General features: G+C 41.2%; 1 protein-coding gene across 1 annotated transcript; it reads right to left on the reverse strand.

Moving 5' to 3' along the window:
- Positions 1-3,015: 3,015 nt before the first annotated feature.
- On the reverse strand, positions 3,016-21,943 carry LOC128137461 (V-type proton ATPase subunit S1-like protein). The gene is made up of 7 exons (XM_052778423.1): positions 21,618-21,943; positions 14,913-14,953; positions 14,044-14,081; positions 12,016-12,257; positions 7,748-7,798; positions 6,740-6,983; positions 3,016-5,509 (listed from the first exon to the last, which is right to left on the reverse strand). Exons 1-7 carry the CDS (start codon positions 21,845-21,847, stop codon positions 5,207-5,209), a joined length of 1,149 nt encoding a protein of 382 aa, XP_052634383.1. The 5' UTR covers positions 21,848-21,943; the 3' UTR covers positions 3,016-5,206.
- Positions 21,944-23,955: the final 2,012 nt, after the last annotated feature.

The raw sequence follows: 23,955 nt of genomic DNA on the forward strand, positions 1-23,955 counted from the left end.
GATGTACTGAAACTATAAAGCTTATCCAGAAAAAGCATTCAGAATTAGGAAGATGCAAAATGTTCAGGAAGGTTGTTCCAAAATTTGCAGGAATTGAATCCCTTTGTTAAGCTTCAAAAATAATATAAGACACTAGCAAATTTACACCACTGACTCGGAAGAAACAAATTACATTTTCTGATAAATGATAAGCTATCAGCTTGAAGGAATAAAAGTGCAAAAATGTATATACAAGGTTTAACACTTTCTTCTGGTTTCTTATCTCACGAATGGCTTGATATTAACAGAGTGTTCCTCTGCGGTTAAGCCCATATCTAAAACTCTACCACAGGAACATTATTTCTTAGCTTTTGTTCTAGGTTCCCATGGAGGCCAAGAACCAGTTGTCATGAAAAACAGAGTTTTCAGCAGAGCTTGAGCCTGTGTTGACAGCTGTCTTTCCAGAAAAGCTGGTTAGTGGCATAGCTGTTCTCCTATCTTTCTATTGTTGCTTTCCCGTTCAGAAGCAGCTGCAAAAACATCAATATTACCTGTGGAAATGCTACACTCACAGAAAATCACATTTATTGGAATTATTTGCAATATATACTGTTACTGTAAAGTTCGAGATCCCTTAGGCAGGTTATTTTGTTCACTTTCCTTCAGGTGATGCAAACTCTTCCTTAATAAAATGTTTTGTGTTAATTTTAGAACTACTCCACAATGAGGTACAGGCAGATGGACAGAGAGCAGCACTGGTCCAGGGCAGGAACAGAGTCCTCTTGGGTGGTGCACCTGCTGACTTGATGATGAATCCCAGATTGGCTGTTCAGTGTGTGTTCACTTCTCTTGACTCTATTATGGGAAGCAAACCAAGCTTAGAAGACCACACAGCATGGCATCCCAACCAGTGTGGCTACATGCAAGTCACAGGTCTTGATTTGCTCCTTCGGCTGGGCAAATTTTGAATTTTAATGAAAAGTTTCTTATAATGAATATGATTCATATTAAATGACTGGCTGTTAATAGAGTTTATGCAGCTCTGAAGGTAGTTTTGGATCTTTGTTCTGTAATACCAAATATGGCTTGTAATGTTAGAGCAAACAAATTAAGGTGTGAGCTAGGAACCACTGAATCAGATTTAAGATCTATCAGACATCAGTTAAATGCCATGTTACACGGTTTACTGGAAACACAGAAAACCTTCAGAGGTATTAAAGCAATGGTGAAGAACAGACGCATCCTGAAAAATGCAAACATCAGAGGGTTAGCTGAACTATGGAAGTCATGGAGAGAACTGAAGACTGATTTGCTACTACCTGAGTTACTAAAAGAAGATATAATGCAGACAACCAGTAACGGTAACCTGAATGCTAGCCCAAAGCCCTGGTGTTAGGTATTGGAAGATCTTCTTAGGATTATTCTGAGTAAAGATTCTCCCATATGATAAAATTCCCATAGAGGAGATCTTGGTATTTTTGCCAGCCTGTCAGATGTAGCAGCTCTGGCTTGGGAATTGTTCTTTCACTGACTCTAGCTTTGGTGCATATCAATAAGAAGCAATGGCAGTGAAGGATATGGTTCTTTGTTACTCATGTCTGAATATAGCTTTTTAGTATTGAAGTGGCAATTTTTCCCTTTGTACTAGGCTACCATTTTCCCTAACAGGACTTCTTTCTGTGCTCCTGGGGACAGTTTCTGAAACTGAAGGTTGCATCCAGATTTTTTAAAGACCCCAATTAAAAAAAAAAAAACAACTCTGCTAGAAATACCAGTGTTGTTATAGCAAGAATCAGTGTTCAAAGGAGGGGAGGGAAATGCCACCACTTTAAAAACCTGAAGGAAAGAAAGAAATCTGTTTCTTCTGGCTTGCTGGAATTCGGTGTTACTTACCAGCTAGTGGACTCATGGTTTTTCTCTCTGTCTTCACAGTGAACTTGGTTTTGGTTATTCCTTACGCATTTGTAACTAATACTATGCCAATAGTCCACTAATTCAGTTCAAACAATGATACCTAATGTGCTGCCTGAACTGCTAGCTTTCTGCAGGTATGAAGTTGCCTAATACTGGCGTAAGGGGAAATTACATAAAATTTTAACTACAGCAGCTGAAATGTATAAGAAACAAATGTTTTTATTTGTTCAATTCAGTGTTACCATTGCACACTGAGACCTGCATAGTCTGTGAAATTAACCCTGTTTCACTTAAAGGAAATGAGACTCTTCCCTTTGACTTTGAGTGAGAGTAGATGGGGCCCTGAATTAGAAACAGCAAATCAGTTTTGAAAAGATGCTATAAGGCTTTTGTTTGAATGAACATATAGATTGTTGAAAAGTCTACTGTGTTCTCATGCAGCAACAAAATTATGCAGAATGTGGACCATGTAAAAAAGCTTATCTTTTATTAATTAGTCTGTTGGTGGCAAAGTAGCTTATTTTTCTAGCAAGCAATTAATTTAACTTGAATTTTCTTGTTTCAGGACCAGACCAATGGAATGCCTCTGTTGTTCCAAAATGTTCATTTGATAAGGATTGTTTGGCTCACAGAAAATACAGCCTACCGGGAATGCAAAAACCCACGTTTTGCCTTTTTCAACCATGGGTGCTTGCTTCCATATGTGGCACCAGGAGACAGAAACTGCAATAATGACGATTTTTTTCTTCTGGTGCTGCTTTTCCATTAAGGCATCATTAACTCTTTACAAATACATGGCTCATAATTCCAGTCCTATGACTGAACATTGTATTTCCTGTCTAACTCAATTAGTGTATTTATCCTTTCTAAATCTTGCTGGCACCTGAGTAGAAATGTGATGATACTGAGCATACCTGGCAGAGTAGAAAACATGACATGAAAAGTCCCAGCAGAGAAAAGATAACTCCTAACTGTACTCCTCCACTCAAGAGATCCTGAGTGTAATACCAGTTGTGTCCTGGTTTACAAAAAGCTGAGAGAAGTAGAGGAATTTTCTTTTTCTTGACTATTTTTTTTTCATCTGTATTCTCTTTTTCTTGTGAAGTTTGCTTTGTAAATAGTGGGTGTAAATTCACCTCTCAAGCTCATTCCTGCTGAAAGGGCCCCACCCATCTTTTAATTCCACACTAAAAATTCTGCGCTGACATGTGCTGGAGATGTGCAGTGCTGAGTCTCTCGAGCATAAAGCCAGCAGGTATCATCTCACCCTCAAAACTGGAACATATGTGGGTCAGAAAACAGCTAGGGAAGGAGGTTTAGAAGGACATGAGGGGTGAGGGACATGATTAGAGGGAAGGTCCCTTATTCCTGATTTATCAGTCTCATAAGAACCTCTTATAGCAACGGTGCTAATATTGCCTACATAAAACATGCAAGGAAATGATAGGTAAGAATTATACTGACAGCATCATCAGATGCTAACCAGTAGGTTAAATGAGCTGTGCGGGAGGAACTAGCGCACTTGTGCCTCAGAGAACATGAGGTTTAGAGAGCACTGCCATGCCCAAAGCCACCATGCACAGCTCTGCAGAGTGGGTATTTTACACCAGTGAATGACGGTAATTTTGACAGTCAGGCTATCACTGATTAGCGTCAGATTTTTATTGCCTGACAGCTAAGCAAACCCCAGGCACAACAGCACCGCTCTCCAGACTCTGAGGAACATCACCTATTTAACACTGGCATCCTGAACTCCTTCTAACATCTGTCATCACTCTGTGTAAGCAGAGGGGACCAAGTCAGCAAGTGTTTTGCCACCCCATGTAGAATACTGTGGGTTTTATTTGCACCTTCTCATTTTACCCTCATTCAGGTTCCCAGACATTCGTGGTTTTGCTTGCTTCCTTTATAAAACAGATAAAGCTTGGCAATAACTGGCCACGGGCAGCCTTGCCAAGTCCCCAGAAGCTTGTGTCTTACGTCTGGTTACGGCTCAAAGATGTTTGTTTTTCTTTTTCCTCTGAAGTGCCTTCCTAAATTAACTAACTGCTTTGGACTCCACACCTAGCCTGTGTGTCATCAGTGCTAATAAACAGGAGATCTTTGAACATCTCTCAAGGTGTTTAAAGAGTACTGCAGTATATTTTACAAAGACCACAAACAACTAATTAGATCTATTACCTAAAATAAAAAAGGCATTTGTTTACTAAATCTGGTTTTGCAGAAGATTTTCTAACATGCTGGGTTTTGTATTACTTGTGACCTAAAAGCGCTACAGTTAGTACATTACCGTGTTCTTCCTTGCTAGAAGTCAGGGCCAAATTACAGGCTAATTTGGAGTTCCCAAACTTTGACTCTAACAGAAGAAAGGATGAGTGGGAAGACAGTATCTTAAACGCTCAGAAGGAGGAGTGAAAATTATATCACAGTATCCTTTTCACTGCTGGGCAGCTTCTTCCACCACTTTGTTTATATATATTTTCAATTATAGCACTGGCTATCTCCATTCAGGTAAAATTCCCAAGAAGGACTGATAGGATTTGATAGAAAAGAAATTAACCTAGAATTACAGGGTATAATGCTCATAATCCGTCTTTTGGCGTGGAGTTGAGCCGGGAAGTTAAGGGTAAGCCTTTGACCAGATGTCTACTGTTCTCCCACTAGATCCTTACAGTAAGCCTCCAGCTTAGACAGAGAAAAGTATTAAGATGCTGCTGTACCGAAGCCGTCCCTATTTCATCAGTGTAGTGCATAATACACAGCTTATACGTCTCTGAAGACTCCAAAGGAAGAAAAGGAGTTTATGAGGTCAAAGAGGAGAGGATGTAATTTGGAAAATAAAAGGAAAACATATACTGAGAAAGGAATGGATACTGTTTTGTCAGGACACAAAGCAAGGTGGCTGAAGCAAATACAAAACCAGGAAGGATCTTGCCTACTGAAAGAATAAGCAAAGATTTTTTTTTTGTTTTGCTATTTTTTGTATCTTTATTTAATTTCAAAGGATCCATTACTGATTATCTCTCTCTTCAGGACTTGGTAAGCTGGCTGAAAAGATATGCATTTTGGTTTTGTACTACAGGAATAAAGTCCCATCACATGGAATCTCTTTCTTACAAGGGAATTTTTTTTCTCTCATCTTGTTTCCCAAGGCATCTTTGAGATGGTTATCAAGAAATAACAGACAGTAACTGGCTAAACAGTCTGTTACCTACTTTTCCTTTCGTCAGTTGGTGAAAAATCTGCACAAACTACATACGGGAGTGCCAGCAGAAGAAAATACCACTTGTTTCACTGAGACAGATGCATACTGCTAAATATAGATTTTGCAGAACTCTTGGTTTCTGAGTTCATAGGACTCATTTCCACTGCTTCTCAGTGGCTCTTTCTCCTCCCCCACGTCATTGTCTTTCATCTGTGCAAAATAGGCAGGAGAAGCTTTGCATTCATAGTGCCTGTCAAGAGATTTCAGGTGGATCAACATATGAAGAGCATAGGCAAGAACCAGCAGCAGAATCAGAGACATAACCAATCCCATAAGTATTGCTGGAGAGAAAAAGGATGCACAGTCTTTTGCATAGGCAAAATGTCCTTCTTGAATGTTAAAACCTTGAATCTACAAAGAGAATAAAAGAGCTCATATTAAATAAAGTATTTGCTGTCTTGGTTACAAACAACTTCATGAATTTGCTCCTGAATCCAGTAAGAATTCTTTAATTTAATATCTGCTTACTGCAAAATTGTAACTATCAGTGCTAACTGGAGTTAACACTCAGAGTTTATCCAGGTCAGTCTTCTAGAAACCGCCAGTTATTCTAATCCCCTGCACTCTGCTGCCCAAAGGATTTGCAGTTGTGTTTCAAAGAAAATCTTCTATGATCACTCTTGATAGCCCAGTCATAGTTATTTGTAAGCGTGGTACCTTTCAAATTAACAGTGCATTTCCAGTATCATTTGTTGAGAATCTCCAGAGTCTCTGGTTCAAACTGCATAAACTTCAACATGACAAACAAGGAAATATTCTCAATTGCCTATCCTAATACTAGGTTTTTCTCACCAGATCCAAGTGTGCAGTATATGGCACATCAGCTAAAACTACATGAAGTTGCATTCAGCTATGGCCAATACCCATAAGTTTTACCTGTGGCTTCAGTTCTGACACGGAGTTTACCACACTGGCATTCAGGGAATTGACTGTCTGCTTCACTAGATCGCTCCATGAGCATTTATCACATGGTGAGAAAAGGGGGACTAACTTTTGCCTTAATCCCCTTTTTCAGCTCTTCAACCCCTATGACCTAGGTATCTTAAAACAAGACATCCTAGTCCAGTCATCTTAGGCTTCTTTATTGTCAAATGCAGAAAAATAGGCACTTTCAGAAGATGATTAAGCTCATCCTAAAATAAGGACTTAAGATGAGTCAGAGGAATTATCCACTGGCTTTAGAGGCAGACTGGGGTGACTATAATTAGGGCACAAGGTTAAAATTACTAGGCATCAAAAGTTAAGGGAGATGACTCCCATACTTGGTGACTGATGCTGCTATTGATGCTGGGTTTGAGACCCCAGCTCAGGGAGATATAACATTGAAAGTTAAATTCACTCCCGACTCTAAAGGGAAAGACAGGCAAGATACTACAGAAAATCTATACAGCCCTTCATTTGCTTTGGGAGCAAGATAAGTATAATAATTGAAGTCTTCATTTCTATTCAATTTCTATTTCCAGTTCCATGGAGATCCTGTAAACTGTACATGGAAGGTCATTATACTTTCTTGGCAGTGAAATGCAAAATTTCCAATCAGTCTACCTCTGGGATCCATTTGGCTTAATTCCATGACATTACCTGGAAATCAATAAAAGTGACTTCCCAAAGCTTTGAAAGATCATTTGCAGAGCTGGGTATGAGGAGTGCATCATATCTCTGCAAGCTGCTCACGTGTTCACAGTGGTAGGAGTAACTTGCCGGTGCATATATTCTGGTTGCATTAAACGTCGCTTGTATGGAGTGGTTGTAAAGAAGTTGCAGTCTGTGTAAACTGAACCAGTTCTGAACAGACAGCTGGTAATAGCTGGTTGTTAATAAGAATCTGAAAATATTGTACGGGAAGAAAGATGAGTAAGAAAACAAGTCTAACTAAGAGTTGTAACTATTAAATTCACATGTTGAACATCTTAAAAGACACACTGGTATTACCAGAGTTTCACCCATTTATATCAGTGTGAGCTCTAGCTCCTTCTATTGAGTCTGGAAAGTCATTTGAGTTTCTTCATTGTTGCAGCTGAAGGAGTTTGCTGCTCTCCCACACAGTGAGAGGAAATGTGAGGGATTTTTCCTAAATGAATGAGAAAATTCTAAGTGCAACATTGGTATTGTACATCCATCCAAGATATGGAAAACTATTTATCAAGAAATGTTGTTTTCTTTGACTGCAAGAAGCAAACATAAAGTAGGTCACAGTCTGATGCCTCAAGAGCCCTCACTATCAGTTCTTGTGGCAAAATTCCCAGACAAAAGTGTAGCTAATTAGCAAGGTTTAGCAAAAATCCCAGACATGGGAAGATTCTATTCAAAAGAGATGACCCGAACTATTCTTGTTAACAGAAAAGTCAACATAGAAGAAGAAATGCCTTAATAAAGCAAGGCAGATGTTGTTTGTAAAATGACAGACCTATTAAATGCAGGTGTCTTGCTTATACAACCAACAGTTCTACCACATTATTTTTGCTTACATATATTCTCCCAAAACAAATTGCACAACCAACTGCATAACAATGGATATTAACATGTAATATTTTATCATCTTTATCTTTTCTTTAAACATCTAGTATTTTCTTTATCACATTAACTTACCTAATAACAAGTCCCTTTAGATTGCCAATGTCACCAAACTTCAGAGAAAGCCTAGGTCAAAAAGGAAGTAACATCAAGCTAGATAAAAACTTCAGAAAACTTAAGAGAAAAAAGCAGCACAAAAGATTAAGCACAGTTATACATGAAGCCTTTTTCTCAGTATACCTTTGAAGTCAGTAGAAAAAAAAAACTGAAAGGATTAAATCTTGCTCCAGTGAAATCCAGTAGTTCAGCTGTTAATGTGATCAAGGCCTAGACTATCCAGAAAGAACAGAACTGCATGCTCAACTTTCAACACACTTCAATCCCACTGCTTCCAACATCGGTTGATGATTAGGTTAATTCGATCTGTGTTCTCCTTCTCAAGCCATGATATCTTAGTCAGGAATCACTTCTGTATGTCATTAGAAATTGTAAACAGCCACATTATTCTCATCTATTTAGATACTAGAGCATAACAAATGCACATGACATTTGAGTTCAAACTCCACACATGCGCATTGTCAGAGCAATATAAATGCACTGACTGTGAGGTAGCTCTACAAAGCTTATCTGCAGTGAGCATGGACACCTGGAGTTTACTAAAGGGTAAGGCAGCAGGTTAATTGTAAACTAATGCATACTCTACCATCCTTCTACCATCTCTGGAATTAATGCATTGTAGCACTGCATGATTGAGTGGCATACATTTTTTTGGCTTAACAATAATATTTTGCCTCTTAAAACCTGCATAATAGATTCTCAGTTTTGACATAACATTTTCAGACTAAGTTAGAGACAAAATATGGTGAAACCATGCAGCACCTGAAAGACTTCCAAACCTAAAGCTGAAGAAAAAACAGCTAGCCTTATGATTTCATATGAGGTGTAGACTTCTTCTTGTACCTTGACTAACACTGGTCCCATAAGCGAGGACACTGAATCTAGCCTATCCCTTGCTTTATTACAAAGGGAAATGATAGATAGTTGAGGTTTAGACACAGGCAAATATGCCATTCAGTTCAGTGGCCTGATCCAGAAGTTGGTGCATAAAAAACCCTGCAGGATGGATTATTATATTTGTCTAGCAAATGCATATGTGTTCGGTGTCAAATATTTTTTCCTGGCTCCAGCTACTTTGCGTTGGCCTAAAGCCACAACAGAGTATTGTCTTAATAAAGAAGGCTGGAGAAGGGAGAAGTTTAAGGGACTCTTCTGGGGTGAGAAAAACTGGGCAATGCATCATGTGAGCACTCAGCCATCAACTGGCATAATCTAGGTCAGTCCTTAAACCTGAGATTACACAGCAACATTCAAGCCAGTTTTTCCCTTTCTTCTCTGCTACAGTCAAATGCACGTTGACTGAAAATCTAGCCCAAGACTTGGATTTGGCAACTACACTGAGTCTAATCCTGACTCATGAGCCCAGATTATCCATTTTCCTATCCACAGAGCATGATTTCTACATATAGGGACTTCGATCAGTACTTAGATGCTGTCAGTGGCAATGAATGGATACTTGAAACAGACAGTTTCTACTGACTTGATACTTGCAGTCTAGCAGAGATGCCACAGATCTGCTCATGCAGTCTGACAAATCCCTCCTAGCAAGAGCTCAGAATAAGCCAGGCCTTTCTTGGTTAGGATTCTGGAGCACACTCGAAGGGCAGGAGTCAGTGGGACTAATATTTCTCAGTGTATCCCAAATAAGCAAAGTATAGAACATGCAAGAAAGCATAACCATGGGGGAGGGGTAGTATTTTCTCCTCTCTCTCCACAGAACAGAGGAGAAAAGGCTCAGTAGCCACAATATATCTCTTGATCCCAGCAAAAAAAGCCAGCCTCCGCAAGCCAGCCTCCGCTTCAAACTAAGCATGAAGGTGCTGCTTGCCTTTACCTGTGTCCATAGTTCAAGGCTACTCAGAAAACCATGGGAGAAACAAAGACAAAGGTCAGAAGACACGGCAGATAAGATGGCACTGGACCCACAGATTTTGAGATCAAACCTCAGATATGGTGAAACACTGATAAAAAGGTATGTCAAGGGTATGCTGTAGAGTAGTTCTGCTTCCTGACTCTTCCTGCAGCTTTTTAAATGAATAATGTGTTCTATAAATTCCCAAATATCTTCCAACATAAGGCATCAAGCAGAATATATAGCCCTGTGGTGTGTTGACCCCAGCCAGCCACTAAGACCCATCCAGCCGCTCACTCACTCTGTCCCCCTCACCCCACAGCAGGACAGGGGAGAGAATAGGAAGAGCAAAAGAGAGAGAACTCATGGGGCAAGATAGTGTTTAATAAGTGAAGAGGGGAAAAAAAAGACCAAAGTTTTGCAAGGGCAATCACTGATCATCTCCCACGAGAAGACCAATGCCCAGCGAATCTCTGAGCAACAGCCACCCTGGAAGACACAACCCCTACCCACTTCTTCCTCTACCCCAGTTTTTATTGCTGAGCATGACATTATATGGCAGGAATATAACTTTGGCCAACTTGGGTCAGCTGTCCACGCACTGTCCCCTTCCAACTTCTTGCCAACCTCAACCTACTCACTGCGGGGGCAGAGTGACAAACAGATAAAGCCTGGACACTGTGCAAGCATTGCTCACCAAGAGCCAAAACACTGGTGTGTTATCAACACTCTTTTCACCACAGACCCAAAACACAAGAGAATTATCTCCCCCAGCCAGAGCCAGGACAACTAATTTCTTAGAACTCTCAATTTACAGAATGAAGGATCCACTACTGTAACCAGACTGTAGAGGTACCTGTGACAAATAGGTAGGCAGAGTAGCCTACTCAAACCTAACAGTCTCCAAACAGCAGCTCCAGTAGGAGTTTGCAGTTCACCACTGCACTGCCTTTCTGATTTTTCAAGCCTTATGAAAAACTGTAAAACTACACTTTGTATTTTGAAATCGTTACTTTTGCATGAGTACATTTTCTATAAGGTTACAATCATTGCTAATAAGACTAAGAGTATTTCTGAATTGCAGACCAGAAGAGAAGAAGAAATGTTTGTTAAGTAAGTTATTACTTTTTATTTTTAAAATAACATTATTCCATTCTCTTCCTCTGCCTGTCAAATCATAGTGCTGGATTAGCTCACATGCTGATGTTGTAAAATTCAGACTGTCTTGCTGAATACTATGATACCACAGGCAGAAAACTTGGCTTCTTTTTCAATTATACTTTCAGTTTTCTTGTAACCTCACTGAAATTTCTGTGCACCTTGGATTATCTTTCACAGATGTATAATCAGAAAGAGTTAACACCTACTTTTCGTGGAAACGTCTTTAGATATACAGGTGAAATGTTGTATAGGACCTAGCTGAAACTGGTGGTTTTGGTCATGTTATTTTTATTGTTGTGTGTCATTACAGATTTAAACACGGTTTATGGGGTAGACTCAGTGCCCATGTTCAGCACATGCCCTGTTAGGTACCCACCTCCTAATTTTTAGACTCTTGACTACCAGAGTGGAAATCAATGACCTGGTATTAGACATGAAGCCAGTCAGCATGGAGGAAAAGAAGGGGTCAGGTACATGACAAAGGAAATAAAAAAACCTACATGGCTTTCTAGTATAGCCATGGGATTGAAGGATTTTGGATCCAGTTAGGTTAATGTATAGCTCTTACTCAGGTTCAGCAAGAGCAAAGCTGCTAAATCCTGTTCACACTGAAGAAATTCATGACAGACTGGGATGTAGAGTTCAGGTTCTCAGAGACTCTTCAGGTCACATGCAAACCTGTAGCGAATTTGCTCTTTGTCTTCAGCAACTCACAGACCACATCCTGAGACTTGGGGCTACCTAACTGTGTTTCTAAATACACATCTGCATCTTGTACCAATGGTTTACATTACTGCTGGCACACATCCCGTGAAGGGATAAGTAGTGATGCACAGCCAGCTCCTAAGCCCCTATATTCAGCATAGGATCCACTATTCAATCTCCCAAGTGGCTATGTAAAACAGCTTGAGGCTAAAAAGATCAACAGCTTCAGCCTCACAGGCAGTAAGAGCAAAACTGGCTGGCCACAAGGATTGACTACACTACTGCAAGAGATGAAGACAGCTATGTACATCTATGTGCCCCATGAAAGACTGGTCTGTAAGTATATAATCCATGCTGCCCTGCTGCCTGCAATATCAGGACATTATAGGAAGGAGCTTGTCCCTGGGGCACTTACACCACATAATACAAGTTCTGTTTCCTTCAGTATGTATTTACTAGACTTGTTATCTGGTACTAGTTCCCTTGGCGGAGTACAATGCCACCTTACATTGCATTGTCTTCACTGCAGTTTGAATCTCCAACATCCACTGTTGCATGGACACCAAATGTCTTCTCCGTCAAATCCAGTTGCGTGTGGTTTTCAAACTTAATCATGATCCTCTTGGCCCAGAAGAGAATGCAGGGGATGCCATTAACTGTGACATTGAGAGGGCTGTAGTGGCTGTGGGTGAATGGCCTCCAGGATGCTCTTTCCCACTGTCCTTTCCTGCTGAAGTTGTAGCTGACAACCTGATTGACCACATAAAAGATCGGTATCAGAAGATGTGTATTTCAGGAGTTACTCTCCACCCTACCAGATTAAATGAGGCCAGCACTTTGGAGGGCATCTGTGAAGCCAGTTCTCAGCTGCAGCAGTACTGACCTGAGGAAGCAGAGAAATCTCTGGCTAACCCTTCCCACCATGGGAATGGCACCATACAGACCTCTAGCTCCAGAACAACTGGCCAGAGAGCCAATATAAGTTGTACTTACTCTACTAGGGTAGTATCACTGGGGCAAACCACATTCTTAGCATGCTCCCATCTCACCTCAGCACACTGTGGAGCTGCCTAATATAGAAAGTTGAAGCAGAGCTAGAATCACAAGGTGCTCACCCCAGCAGAATAGTCTCTAGGACACCTGTAAGAATTACTTCAACACACTAAAGAGGACTCAGCTGGGGCCAGGGACCCAGCCTACCATGCTGAAAGCACACTAGGCAGCTGTCCAGGTGAAAGAAATGTCCAAGTCTACATCTACGTGCAGACAGTTTGGCTCCTGACAGCTTTAAAATCAGGAAAATGCCTGCTGCAGAACAGGATGGCTCAAGTATGGATCCCTGCCTTTACAAAATCCGTCGCTGGCAAGATTAAAACCCGGGGACTGTAGCTTCCATGCCATCTGTAGACATTAGAAAAATGCTATCCCTTCGAAGCCAAATTTCACAGCAAATGGAGGACAATTTGGCTGTCAGGCAATATAATTTGAGACAGTGAGTTAGGGCTCAGGACTTCAAAATTTAACTGTAATTTCCATATTTCAAACTAAAATTACCAGACATCAGCTCTTTTCCATCTACACATATGTCCTATCTGAATATGATAACATATACAATGTCTGCATGGCTGTTTTGCACGTGATATGATTAAGCAAGTTCAAAACACATACAAACAAGAGAGGTATTCTGAGTCCCAGAGACAAACAGCATCTTACCAGGCTCCAGAAGGGACATAGTTAAGCCCAAAGCTTTGTCTTGGCTTAAAGAGAGATTTTTTTTTGCTGTTCAGATTAGTGAATCACGTCTCCCAGCTCAGACTGTGAAAGACCCCTTTTGATACTTGACCTTACATATGGCACAAGACTGCTTTAGGATTAAAATTAGTAAGTACTCACAGCAACAAGCTGAAAGCAAGGTAAGATCATGGTCAGAAAACGTTATGCAACAGCCAGCAAGAAACATTGACCATGACTGTCATTTGTATAAATGATAAGGCTGTCTTCTCAGAAGTACAGACGAGAGAGATTTAATCAACAGATTATTTACATTAGATTGCATCACTTGCATGTTTTTTGGTAAGGAAGTCTTTTATGCTCAGTTTTTGACAAGACCTACGGGCTGGACTCAGGAAAAACTCCCACTAAATTTAAACAATCAGCAGTTTTGCTTCAGCTATTCTTTTAGTATCAAGTGATATAAGCAAAATACTGGCCGCAGCAGTCCAATGGCATTGTACGGAATATGGATGATAGGATTTGATTCTTTCAGTAAGACCCTGTGCCCAAACCCACTGCAAGTCAACACCAGCAATGGCAACTGAAGTCTCACCTCAATTCTCAGAAAAGCAGAAGTTATCTTGTACAGCAGGTAGTGAATCAGTGCCACATCACAGTGATTTAGACAGTTTTGTTGGCTATTTCTTGTAAACAATGTATTATTTAATTCAATAATGCAGATTAAGAGATCTAAATGTTCTATGAAAAAACTTTACAGATCCAGTCCTTCAAACATTACCTGTGTAACTGCTACTTGACTTACATTAAATTTTGGCTTCACACCACCATCATAACGTCGACCTGCGGAAGAAAGTGTGTTATTAGCCTACAAAGAAAACATCCAATCATTTATAAAAGCATAATCTTGTATGTTCTTATGCAAACAATAATTATCCCTGCACAAAATGTGTATTTCAGAATACCTGATTTTGTTTTGTAAAGTATTTGGCTTGGTGCAAATATTGCCTTCAATACATGCATTTTCTAGTTTATTTTACCTTACTCATACAACAAGGTTCCTCTTCTTTTCATTGAACATCTTGCCACCCTTACTGGGAAGAACTCCAGTGCCCCAAAATGACCGCATTCCACCTATACATGTATTTAATCATCCCAAACACACTTAGCAAAAGCTGCTTCTTTCTTCATACAGCAAACTCTATTGTCAAAGGGTGTGTGTTGAATTGCATGGCAAAAGCATGTTAACTATGGGTGGGAATTTCTTTTCCTGAACTGGCCAGAGATGGGAAGCTGTGACAAATAACCTGACGGCCCAACTGCTTGCCAGGGAGAGTGAAGTTTCACAGATGACAGATCATTTCATGGACACTCTCACAGCTCCATCCTTCAAACATTTAGCTCTGTTTTCATTTGGTTAAAAAAAAAAAAAAAAAGAGTGAATACTTCCTTCTTCCACATTCTCACTGTATCCCAAAGTCAGTCAGTAAATGATTAACCAGGCAAATCCTTTAAAGGTTATTTGTTAAAGAGGGATATACTTTAACAAAACATTTGACAGAAGAGTCACTAATGCCAACAGAAGCAACATCTGGGAATGAAGATCTTTTACAGCCACACTAACAGAGGCAGTATCCAGGCATTCAGCTCACTGAAAAAAAAAAAAAGCCTTACCATTTTTTTGCAGAGAATCTTGATCTGAAAATGCAGGTGAACTAGAAGAGAGGAGAAAATATTTACTGTACAGCATCTGGATTTAAAGTGTGCAGCAAGTTTATTGGGGAGAACTGCTGTTCCTGCTTTGTTCAATAAAACATTCAAAATGTAACTCAGATCCTTGGCTGGTTAATGTCACAGGAACAGGGCAAATTAATCCCAAAGCCAGTGTACCCAGGTTAAATATGCCTTTTCAGAGATGCCTCAGGTGGATCAGTCCCGCCAGGCATTCCCATATCCTTACCTTATTGACTAAAAGCTTCATTACCGCTCTTGTCCCTTTCCATGGGACATCAGTTTTGGGTTAAAGACTGAACCAGTTCCAGCCCACAAGCAGAGGAGCACAAGGATAGTGCTACACTGTCCTCAGTCCCCAGTGAGGATCAGAAGCAACACATTGAATTCCTCCAGCACAGGGCAAATGCACTGGGCTAGTATGCCTGAAGTCCACATTTACGGCCATCTAAAGACAGCTCCTGAATTGTTCCAAGCAATGCCAAATCCCATGGAAGTCAGCTGCAAGGTAGGGCGCAAGTGAAGCACATTTCAAGTGACAACTACCAGGCTCAAGGAATTTTCAGCCTTTGATTTTCTTCTTTGGTATAATTTAGGGATAAGTCTTCAGCTGGTGTAAGTATGATCTGCTTTCCTGAACTAGAGAATCAAGCCCAGTAGATTCACATACATCACCAAAAGACCTACAAGATCAAAGTCCAAGAAACCAGGCTCTCCCTTAAGACCAGATTCTACTCCTTGAGTCACAGGAAGACCTTCCTGCCCCCTCCACACCACAGCAGCTTCCTTGAGACCTGCAGCCCCCTACACTGGATTGATCTACTGATCTGATGACCCATGTCTACTTCTCAAGTCCGCCATCAGCATTCCCTAGCAGGTGAACATAGGGGCACTCCCGCACTCACAGCTGAGTATCGTCCCATGGAGACTCTGTACACCCTGCCCTACTTCTGCCCACACAGTGCCTTCCAGGCCATAAGCGAAGGTGGGGACGGACCTGCCCCACAGCCACTTCACGTGGAAATACACTTCCATCTTCTCTTCTTGCCTTGTTTCTTGCTGCCTTTCCAACCCACCACAGAAGCAAAATACTTAAAAAGATATACACAAAGATCAGCATATAAGGACTAGGAATAAAAGCAGTTTTCAGTATTTATGTGTAAATTGAACCATAAGGTATTTGAACTGCAGAGTCAAGCCCTGGCCTCACTGCGGAGCTGGGTGAACCCACTCCCCGATGGACTCCCTGGGTAGGGGGATCTTGTTACCCACTAGCATGTACTGCAGGAGTGATCCCAACCTAATTTCCATCACGGCATCCTTAATGGTAGATGTGAGTCCGAACAATGTAGCACCACCGAAGGAGAAACGTGGGATGGCTTAGAGCCTGCCCTGCTTGCTGCTATGCCCTTGCGGCTCTGGCAGTCAGGGAGTTTGATCACACTGAACCTGGCTTGCCTGAAACCCATGCAAAGTTACCAGCTTCAGCAAAGCCCAGATTTCACGCACAATGTCTTGTTTACACTCGAGGTTCAGGAGGGCAGCAGGCTCTTTCTTCTGATCAGTGTCTCTCCAGCGAGAATGTCCTTTCGCAGGCATACTCTGTGCTGCCACAAACAGATCTCTTGTGTACCCTTGCAAACTGCTCAAACCCAGAAGGCAAAACAGACAAAAGTGAAGCGGAGTCTGTATTCCAGCTTGTCGCTTTGCTGCCAAACACCAGGTCTGATGAGTAGGTTTGCTCCAGACCATCAGGCAGGCTGCTCAGTCCCTTCAGCAACCAGGGCAATAAAGCAGAAGACAGTCGAGAGAAAACATAACACAGCACAAAAAGACAGCTAGGCTCTGCAGCACCACAGCAGTGACTGCGATCTGAGCTGAAAGAACCTTAAAAAGACCTTACATTCAAAAAAGTTCAATGTAGGAAAACTGTTTAAAATCAGTCTGGCAGCTTTATTCACATATAGTGGGACCAACTTTCTCCTCAGTTGTAGCTGTTAAATCCCAGTGACTTCAAGGAGGCTGTGCACTTTCAAAGTGGGTCCCACTTTGTCCCACTGCCCTTTGGGTGCCAGGGTTAGTGCTGGGCTGAGGTCTCCAAGCCACTCAAAGGTCCCATGCCAACAGCAAGCAGTCTTCAGAGATGGGTGGAAATAATCCTCATTTTGACAGATAGGTAACAAAAGACACAGCTAAAATGGACAAAACTTTGTTTTCTTTTCCAGGCAGAACTCTCTCTTAGGTTGTTTAACGATTAGGACATTGGTTTTGTGATTTGATGCAGCCTTATTTTTCTATTCTAGTCTTCCTTCATAACACATTGTGCCTTCAGGCTGGAAAAGGCAATTTGGGGTCATTTTTTCATGATAATAGCTACAAAATTGAGGCACACCAGAAGGAAATTAATGTAATTTATTTAGTTATACTAACTTCAGTTATATTTAGTTGTAGCTATACATATTTAGTTATGTTTAGTTCCACTTTTAGCTCCTCCCTATATACATCATCAAAAGCTCATAGCCCACTACTCCAGTTTGGAAATCACCAGGCTGTAGTGTGCAGACTAAAATACTGGGATGAGAGGAGACTAGCATAAAATTGTGTAATTCATTTCATTCCCTCACTGGATTTGAAAGGTTTTTATGTTGTTCTGGGAAGAGGAAGGGTTATTTTTTTTTCATGATTGTCAATTAAAAAAAAAAAATCATTGCTTAGCTTCCCATCTGGGATAAGGCTAATACCATGGTCATGCCAATTAAATCACCTTGAGGAATGCTAATTGATAGGTAACATCAAGCCTTGAGGAGAGCATACAATAAATATATGAGGCATAACTCATTGTGAATGCCCCTGCGGGGCTACATCCTGACCAGAACAGTCATAACCGGCCTCCATGCAGCCCACAGGCACACATTGGGAGCTCATGACGATGCAGTTTGACCCCTCTACATCACATGTAAAAGCACAGCAATGCGCAGCCATGCTGCTCCAAAAGAGATGTCAAGTTTCCTTTTTCAGCAGGAAGATACTCAAATATAGATGAAAGTGCACAGCTAATGAAATATTCATGCTTTGATGAGGAATGCAGTGGAGAGAATGACCCGGGAACCACTGCTAAGTACCACAGTATGACAAATACTGATGATCAGCCACATGGCAGGCACACTGGGAAGGCAGGCGGAGGCATGCAGGTGAAGTAACTGCTCCTAGGTACTCCTGTTGGTTACTCTGTTTACTAGCAGTGCTGGCTGCCTCCTTTCCTCCTGCACAATGCATGCAGCCCTGTTAGAGAAAGGCAAGGGAAATCGATCATGGCAAGGCTTGCAGTCTTTGCTCTTTCTTACTGAAGCCAGATCACTCTGGCACAGTCAGTCAATCAGTGCCATAAAGGAAGGATCGCCTCCCGGTTTCTGAGCAAGCACAAGTTGATGTTGATGTTATCGGGTTTGTCAGCTGCCTTTGATACTCATAACCCTGACGTGTCACAGAAGTGTGTGAACTGTGACAGGAACGGGTGGCCTTCAATAGCCATCCTGCTGTCAAATCAGCAGCCTTTCCAATCAAAGGCAAGCTGGAGAATTCACAGGCGATCTCTGGCAGGGAGGCCCTTTTGCTCTCATCTGGAGCATGTTTCATAGAACAAAAACATGGAAAGAAAAAATGGGAAAATAATAACACATTGAAAATATGTATTCCCTTCTGTATATAAAAACGTTCATTGCATGTATGAGAGACAGGAAACTAGCTAGCACTAGAGCCTTCTTCTCCACTGCCTGCAAACTATCAGCAAACAGTGGCTACACCTGCAAATCAGTGACAGCAAATCATTTCTAGCAAACTGAATTAGAGACTAGACTTTTAAATTTATCATTTTTTTAGGCCACTCTACCCTAAAACTTCAAATTCAGTTGCACACATGGTATATGTTTTGATGACTAATATTTTTCCTTACCAATTCATAAATAACTAGCCCAGATACACCCAGACATGTATGTTGTATGTTGAATTTACCATACCAAGTATGTCAGGAACCCACATGAAATTGGATTAGCCCTAATACAAAGCACTGGGATGACTAATCACTATGTAAAACCCAATTAAATAAGATTATAAGTATAAAGAAGTGTAAATTCCTTCTTATCAGATGACATTATCCATCTACATAAGATAACCAAGTCTGGCTTGTTTGTCTGAAAAAGCTCATATAGACTCCAGCCCTTGAAGACTTTCACGTGAGCAGTCTTTTGTCCACTCAAACGAGCCATGTGAATAAGCCTGGCACTCAACAGTGAACGAGTGTAGAGGCCATAGACAGTTTTCAGACCATCAGGTTAAAGGAAGACATATTCACACTGTCTTTTACTCTTCATACTGCTGCTCTGACAAACTGCATCAGATGGCAAAATGTACTCTACTGCAGTATTGCAATTACTCCATAATTACCGCTCTGTCGTAGTTTAACCCCAGCCAGCAACTAAGCACCACGCAGCCACTCACTCACTCCCCCCGGTGGGATGGGGGGGAGAATCAGAAGAGTAAAAGTGAGAAAACTCATGGGCTGGGATAAAGACAGTTTAATAGGTAAAGCAAAAGCCGCGCATGCAAAAGCAAAGCAAAACAAGATGTTCATTCACCACTTCCCATCAGCAGGCAGGTGTTCAGCCATCTCCAGGAAAGCAGGGCTCCATCACGCCCAACGGTTACTTGGGAAGACAAACACCATCACTCCAAACATCCCCCCCATCCTTCTTCCTCCCCGAGCTGTATATGCTGAGCATGACATCATATGGTCTGTAATATCCCTTTGGTCAGTTGGGGTCAGCTGTCCCGGCTGTGTCCCTTCCCAATTTCTTGTGCACCCCCAGCCTACTCGCTGGTGGGGTGGGGTGAGAGGCAGAAAAGGCCTGGACTCTGTGCAAGCACTGATCAGCAATAATGAAAATATCCCTGAATTATGAACACTGTTTTCAGCACAAATCCAAAATGTAGCCCCATACTAGCTACTATAAAGAAATAAACTCTATCCCAGCCAAAACCAGCACACACTCTAATACTAATATTGTCCACCTGCAGACTACCTCCCCCTGGCTGCTGAACTAGTTTCAATTAATTTGTGAAGCATTTAATTGGAAAATAACATGTGAACATTCAAATGCACTAAAAACAAAGTTATGATGAAAGGTGATGAATGCTTGCTGAGAGCCTGGTAGCCATGAACTGGTTGTAGTCCTAGGGATACTGGTCATAAGTAATTTCAATGAAGTTATTAAAATTATAAATATGTAAGCCTGGGAGCCCAGATTCAGGGCAAAAGCCAGTTCCTTCTAAGAAACATCCTAACAAAAAATGCTATTAAATTTGAAATGTATCTATTTAAGTTCTATCATTAAGAAATATCTACAAAGCCCATGACTCCTATAGTTTTTAAATTTTAAGTATTCTGTGTCATATTTTGGTAGCCTCATGTGTGATGTGACACAGGGAGACAGATTTACATAATTATTTTACAGTGTACTGAGTACTGGGGTTTGATCTGCACTTTAATTGATGTCTGATAAGAACTGGATCAGAACTGCAAGATACTCAAGCTTTCATTTTTAATATTAAAAAAGAAACTGAGCTCATAGAACTTCCAGCAGATTACCACTGTGCAGGCATGATCCCACCTCCACTGAATGCAAAGGCAAAATCCCCATTCAATTCACTGGCATCAGGATCACAACTTCATTTCTTTAAATATTTACTGTAATAAAGTTCATGTAATGCTTCACTGCCTGCTCTCTCTCAGATTTTGATCTGATTGCAAAAAAGTGCAATTTTACTAAAAAGCCATCAAATCTGAAAACTGGCAGAGGAGAACAGCAAGTAAGCTATTTAAATGAAAACATATTGTAGTATTTATCGGTAACTGACTACCAGATCTCTTAATACAAGCTTAAGCAAATCACCACATGTCCTTCTTGCCTTAAATGCACAGATTTTACTGCCAGCTGTAACCTTCATCAGCATATTTGATCTGTGTGTTTTTAGTGACTTTGGGGCATGATTCAAATAATACAATTTAGGCTGTTTACACTTTTGTAATGCTTGGCTCTAGAAAGTCCTCTCTTTCCCTTGCTATCTTTTGGGCTTCCTATTTATATTTCATTAGAGAATGAAATGGCACTATAAACAATGATAAATCCAAATCTCTAGTAATTTCGTAAGTTTAATACTTCTTTGCAATATTGAATTCATGCTTCAAATATTTATTCTACACAAGTAGAATATTTTAGCACCTATGTTTCTTGGAGTAGTTTTCACACCCTTGCTGTTATTCTATTTAGAACTCCGTTTTTACACAGACCAGGGAGAATCAGTGTGAGAGTCATTAAAATGTAATGAAACATAAGACAGATGCCCATTTCTAGAATTGTTTATAAAATCCTTTTAAAGTTACATTTTTAATGCACTGTATGCTTCAAAATAATTCATTTCTGTATTAGCTCCAGCTGTTTTCAAACCTGAAAAGAAAATTAAAACCATGTCCTGACATTCTAAACTGCAATCGAACCCACTTCCACACAGCACAGATGACCAAACTACAACATTTAAAACATGCACTCAACTCCACCAACAGAGTTTGTGGATACACACTCAGCTACTGACCTGCCATCCACTGTCGCAATCATTTGCTCCGCAGACACTGCGAATCCCACATACAAAAAAAGCAGCAGGAACCTAAGAGCAGCGTTTCTTTCCATTGAGAAGAGAGCCAGTCCCTCCACACCCAGCACATCTGCTCCTCTGGTCCAGTTGGCAGCCGGGCACCCGCGCTCTGCCTGGCAGTGTGACGGGCAGCAGATCCAGCCAATCGGGGTCGGGATTTGCCACTCCATCACTGCACCGGTACCCACGGGAGAAATTCTTCGTGTGCTCAGATTTATTCTGACGGTGGACACCTACCGCTGGCGCATTCCAGCTTCCCTGTGAATTAAAGATTACACATTCTGGCGAAATTGTACCAGGATGTGAGCTGTTTGCTAAGGAAAAAAAGAAAGAAAATCTGATAGTCTCTCCAGGCTCCAAAATCACACTGAAGAGCGCTTCTTATCTGTACTCAAGCCTAACCTTAAAGAAAGGTGGAGGTGCTGTTTCCAAACAGCTCTGAAATTTCTCCTTCCATATGATAACCAGAGAAAGAATTACATGTATTTTGAAGTCTTACAATACCTTCAGAGTAATAGTATTATCCCCATTTGACAGATGTGAAAGCAGACGTAGCAAGCTTAGAAGTCAAGTATTTGGAAGTGGTTTCCTTTCTTCAGCACTAATTTAGTTTGTGCATGTCCGGCTTTCCAGCTCAATTGTTATCCTTACAGATAACTCCAAGCAAGACCACAGTTGTTAAGTGCCCACAGAATTACAGTGCCTCTGTTTCCAGACTGTCAGACCAAGACACCAAGGTGCATAGACATCACTGTGAATGCGGCACGTTGCTTCTGGGATGGGTCATTCTCAAAAGATACATGGGTCACAGGCACTGCAGACCCTCTGTCCTCATCAGCCTTCTCAAAATATACGACAGCTGTGCTCCTGATGGCAAAGAAGAGGGCAAGGCACATGAGCTGACTCCTCAAACCCCATGACCCCGTTCTCCACACATTGCTCACTGACTGCAGCTTGCATTCAAAGGGTCTACACAGGACCAGGAAAGCTGAAATCAGGATACTTACTGGTGGACCATGTGCAACGACAGTGCTCTGCAGCGCGCTCATGTGCAGTCTGGCCACCTTCATGAACCCAGCCATGGATCTGTGACCAGCCTGGAAGGAACGCTGGGGCCCAGGCAGAAATGGGTTCTTGGAACCCACCTTCAGCGTGAGCAGCTCACCCTCAAAAAGAAGCTCGGACCAGCGCTTAGCTGACGTTTCATCACACTGCACCCTTCTCCACCTAAATAGCAGACAGCAAGTAATCACAACCTGCTCCTGCTAGCAGCTATGTGTACTCGTGTATGTATATACCTATCTATATACATGCATAGCCCACACCCACCCACTGCTTTCTTGCTCGGCAGCTGACATCAGCTAGCTGCTGATGTGATCACACAGTTAAGACCTACTTCACTGATTAAGAGCTCCTGTCTGTTGCATTCCAGATGTAAGATAAAGATAGGGGCTTTAGCATCATAACTATTAAAAAGGATTTACCATCTTAATTCACTTCTCCTTCAGTGATACAGAGAGTATTCGCTAATCTTAAAAATCTCTCAACAGCTTGTCCTCAGTAGTACTGCTTCTATCCAATTTAAGGAGGAATCTAGATACTTATGTGAGAATCCCAGCTTAAAAAAAGAGATAAGGGAAACTAGTGATAAACAAGTACCCATTGAAAATAATCTCTAAATTTTCTGCAAAGCACCAGAAATGTATGATGCTAAACTTAGAATAATTACACCAGTACAGAGACATGGCTCAGCTGAAAATTTTAAGCAGCCCTAGGAAGAGGCAGAAGTGTCACACAGTCTTCTAAAAAATGTGAAGCCACTAATGTCACTGGCCTGTTAAATGTTTCAGTACTCCTGACCCATAGCACCTCCTAAATAACTGGGGGGGAAAAGACACAGAGAGGCTTTCTGATGGTGCCTTATGATTTCATCCATGTGCTGCTATTTTCTAAGTGTTCTTCATCAGCACAGGAGCAAAAGCTAAGAAATAAACACGCTGAAATACAAACCAGTATGGCACAAATGAACAAGTCATGTGTCCTTTGAGGACACAGAAAGGGAGAGAACGTAGTATAAACCGTGGCAGGCCACAGTTAAAGTCAGTCCAGGCTGAATCCAAGCTAATGTCCTGTGGTCCATTCTGTGACAACAGAATGTATCTTTAACTTTACTTCCAGCCTGTGTGTTTCCATGGTGCTATCAATTTCTAGCGGGAACCTGCCTTCTTAGACCACCGTTTCACATAGTCAAAGAGGGGAAACATACATGTCAATTTGC

Source organism: Harpia harpyja, chromosome Z (assembly GCF_026419915.1).
Source record: "Harpia harpyja isolate bHarHar1 chromosome Z, bHarHar1 primary haplotype, whole genome shotgun sequence".
In the NCBI taxonomy this organism is placed as follows: domain Eukaryota; kingdom Metazoa; phylum Chordata; class Aves; order Accipitriformes; family Accipitridae; genus Harpia; species Harpia harpyja.

Coding starts and splice junctions, on each gene's coding strand:
- LOC128137461 (XM_052778423.1), bottom strand. CDS start 21,847: ATGGAGTGGCAAATCCCGACCCCGATTGGCTGGATCTGCTGCCCGTCA. Junction 12,258..14,043: donor GTGTGAAGCCAAAATTTAAT/GTAAGTCAAGTA, acceptor GTGGTCAATCAG/GTTGTCAGCTACAACTTCAG. Junction 7,799..12,015: donor TGCAGTGAAGACAATGCAAT/GTAAGGTGGCAT, acceptor TTTTTGACCTAG/GCTTTCTCTGAAGTTTGGTG.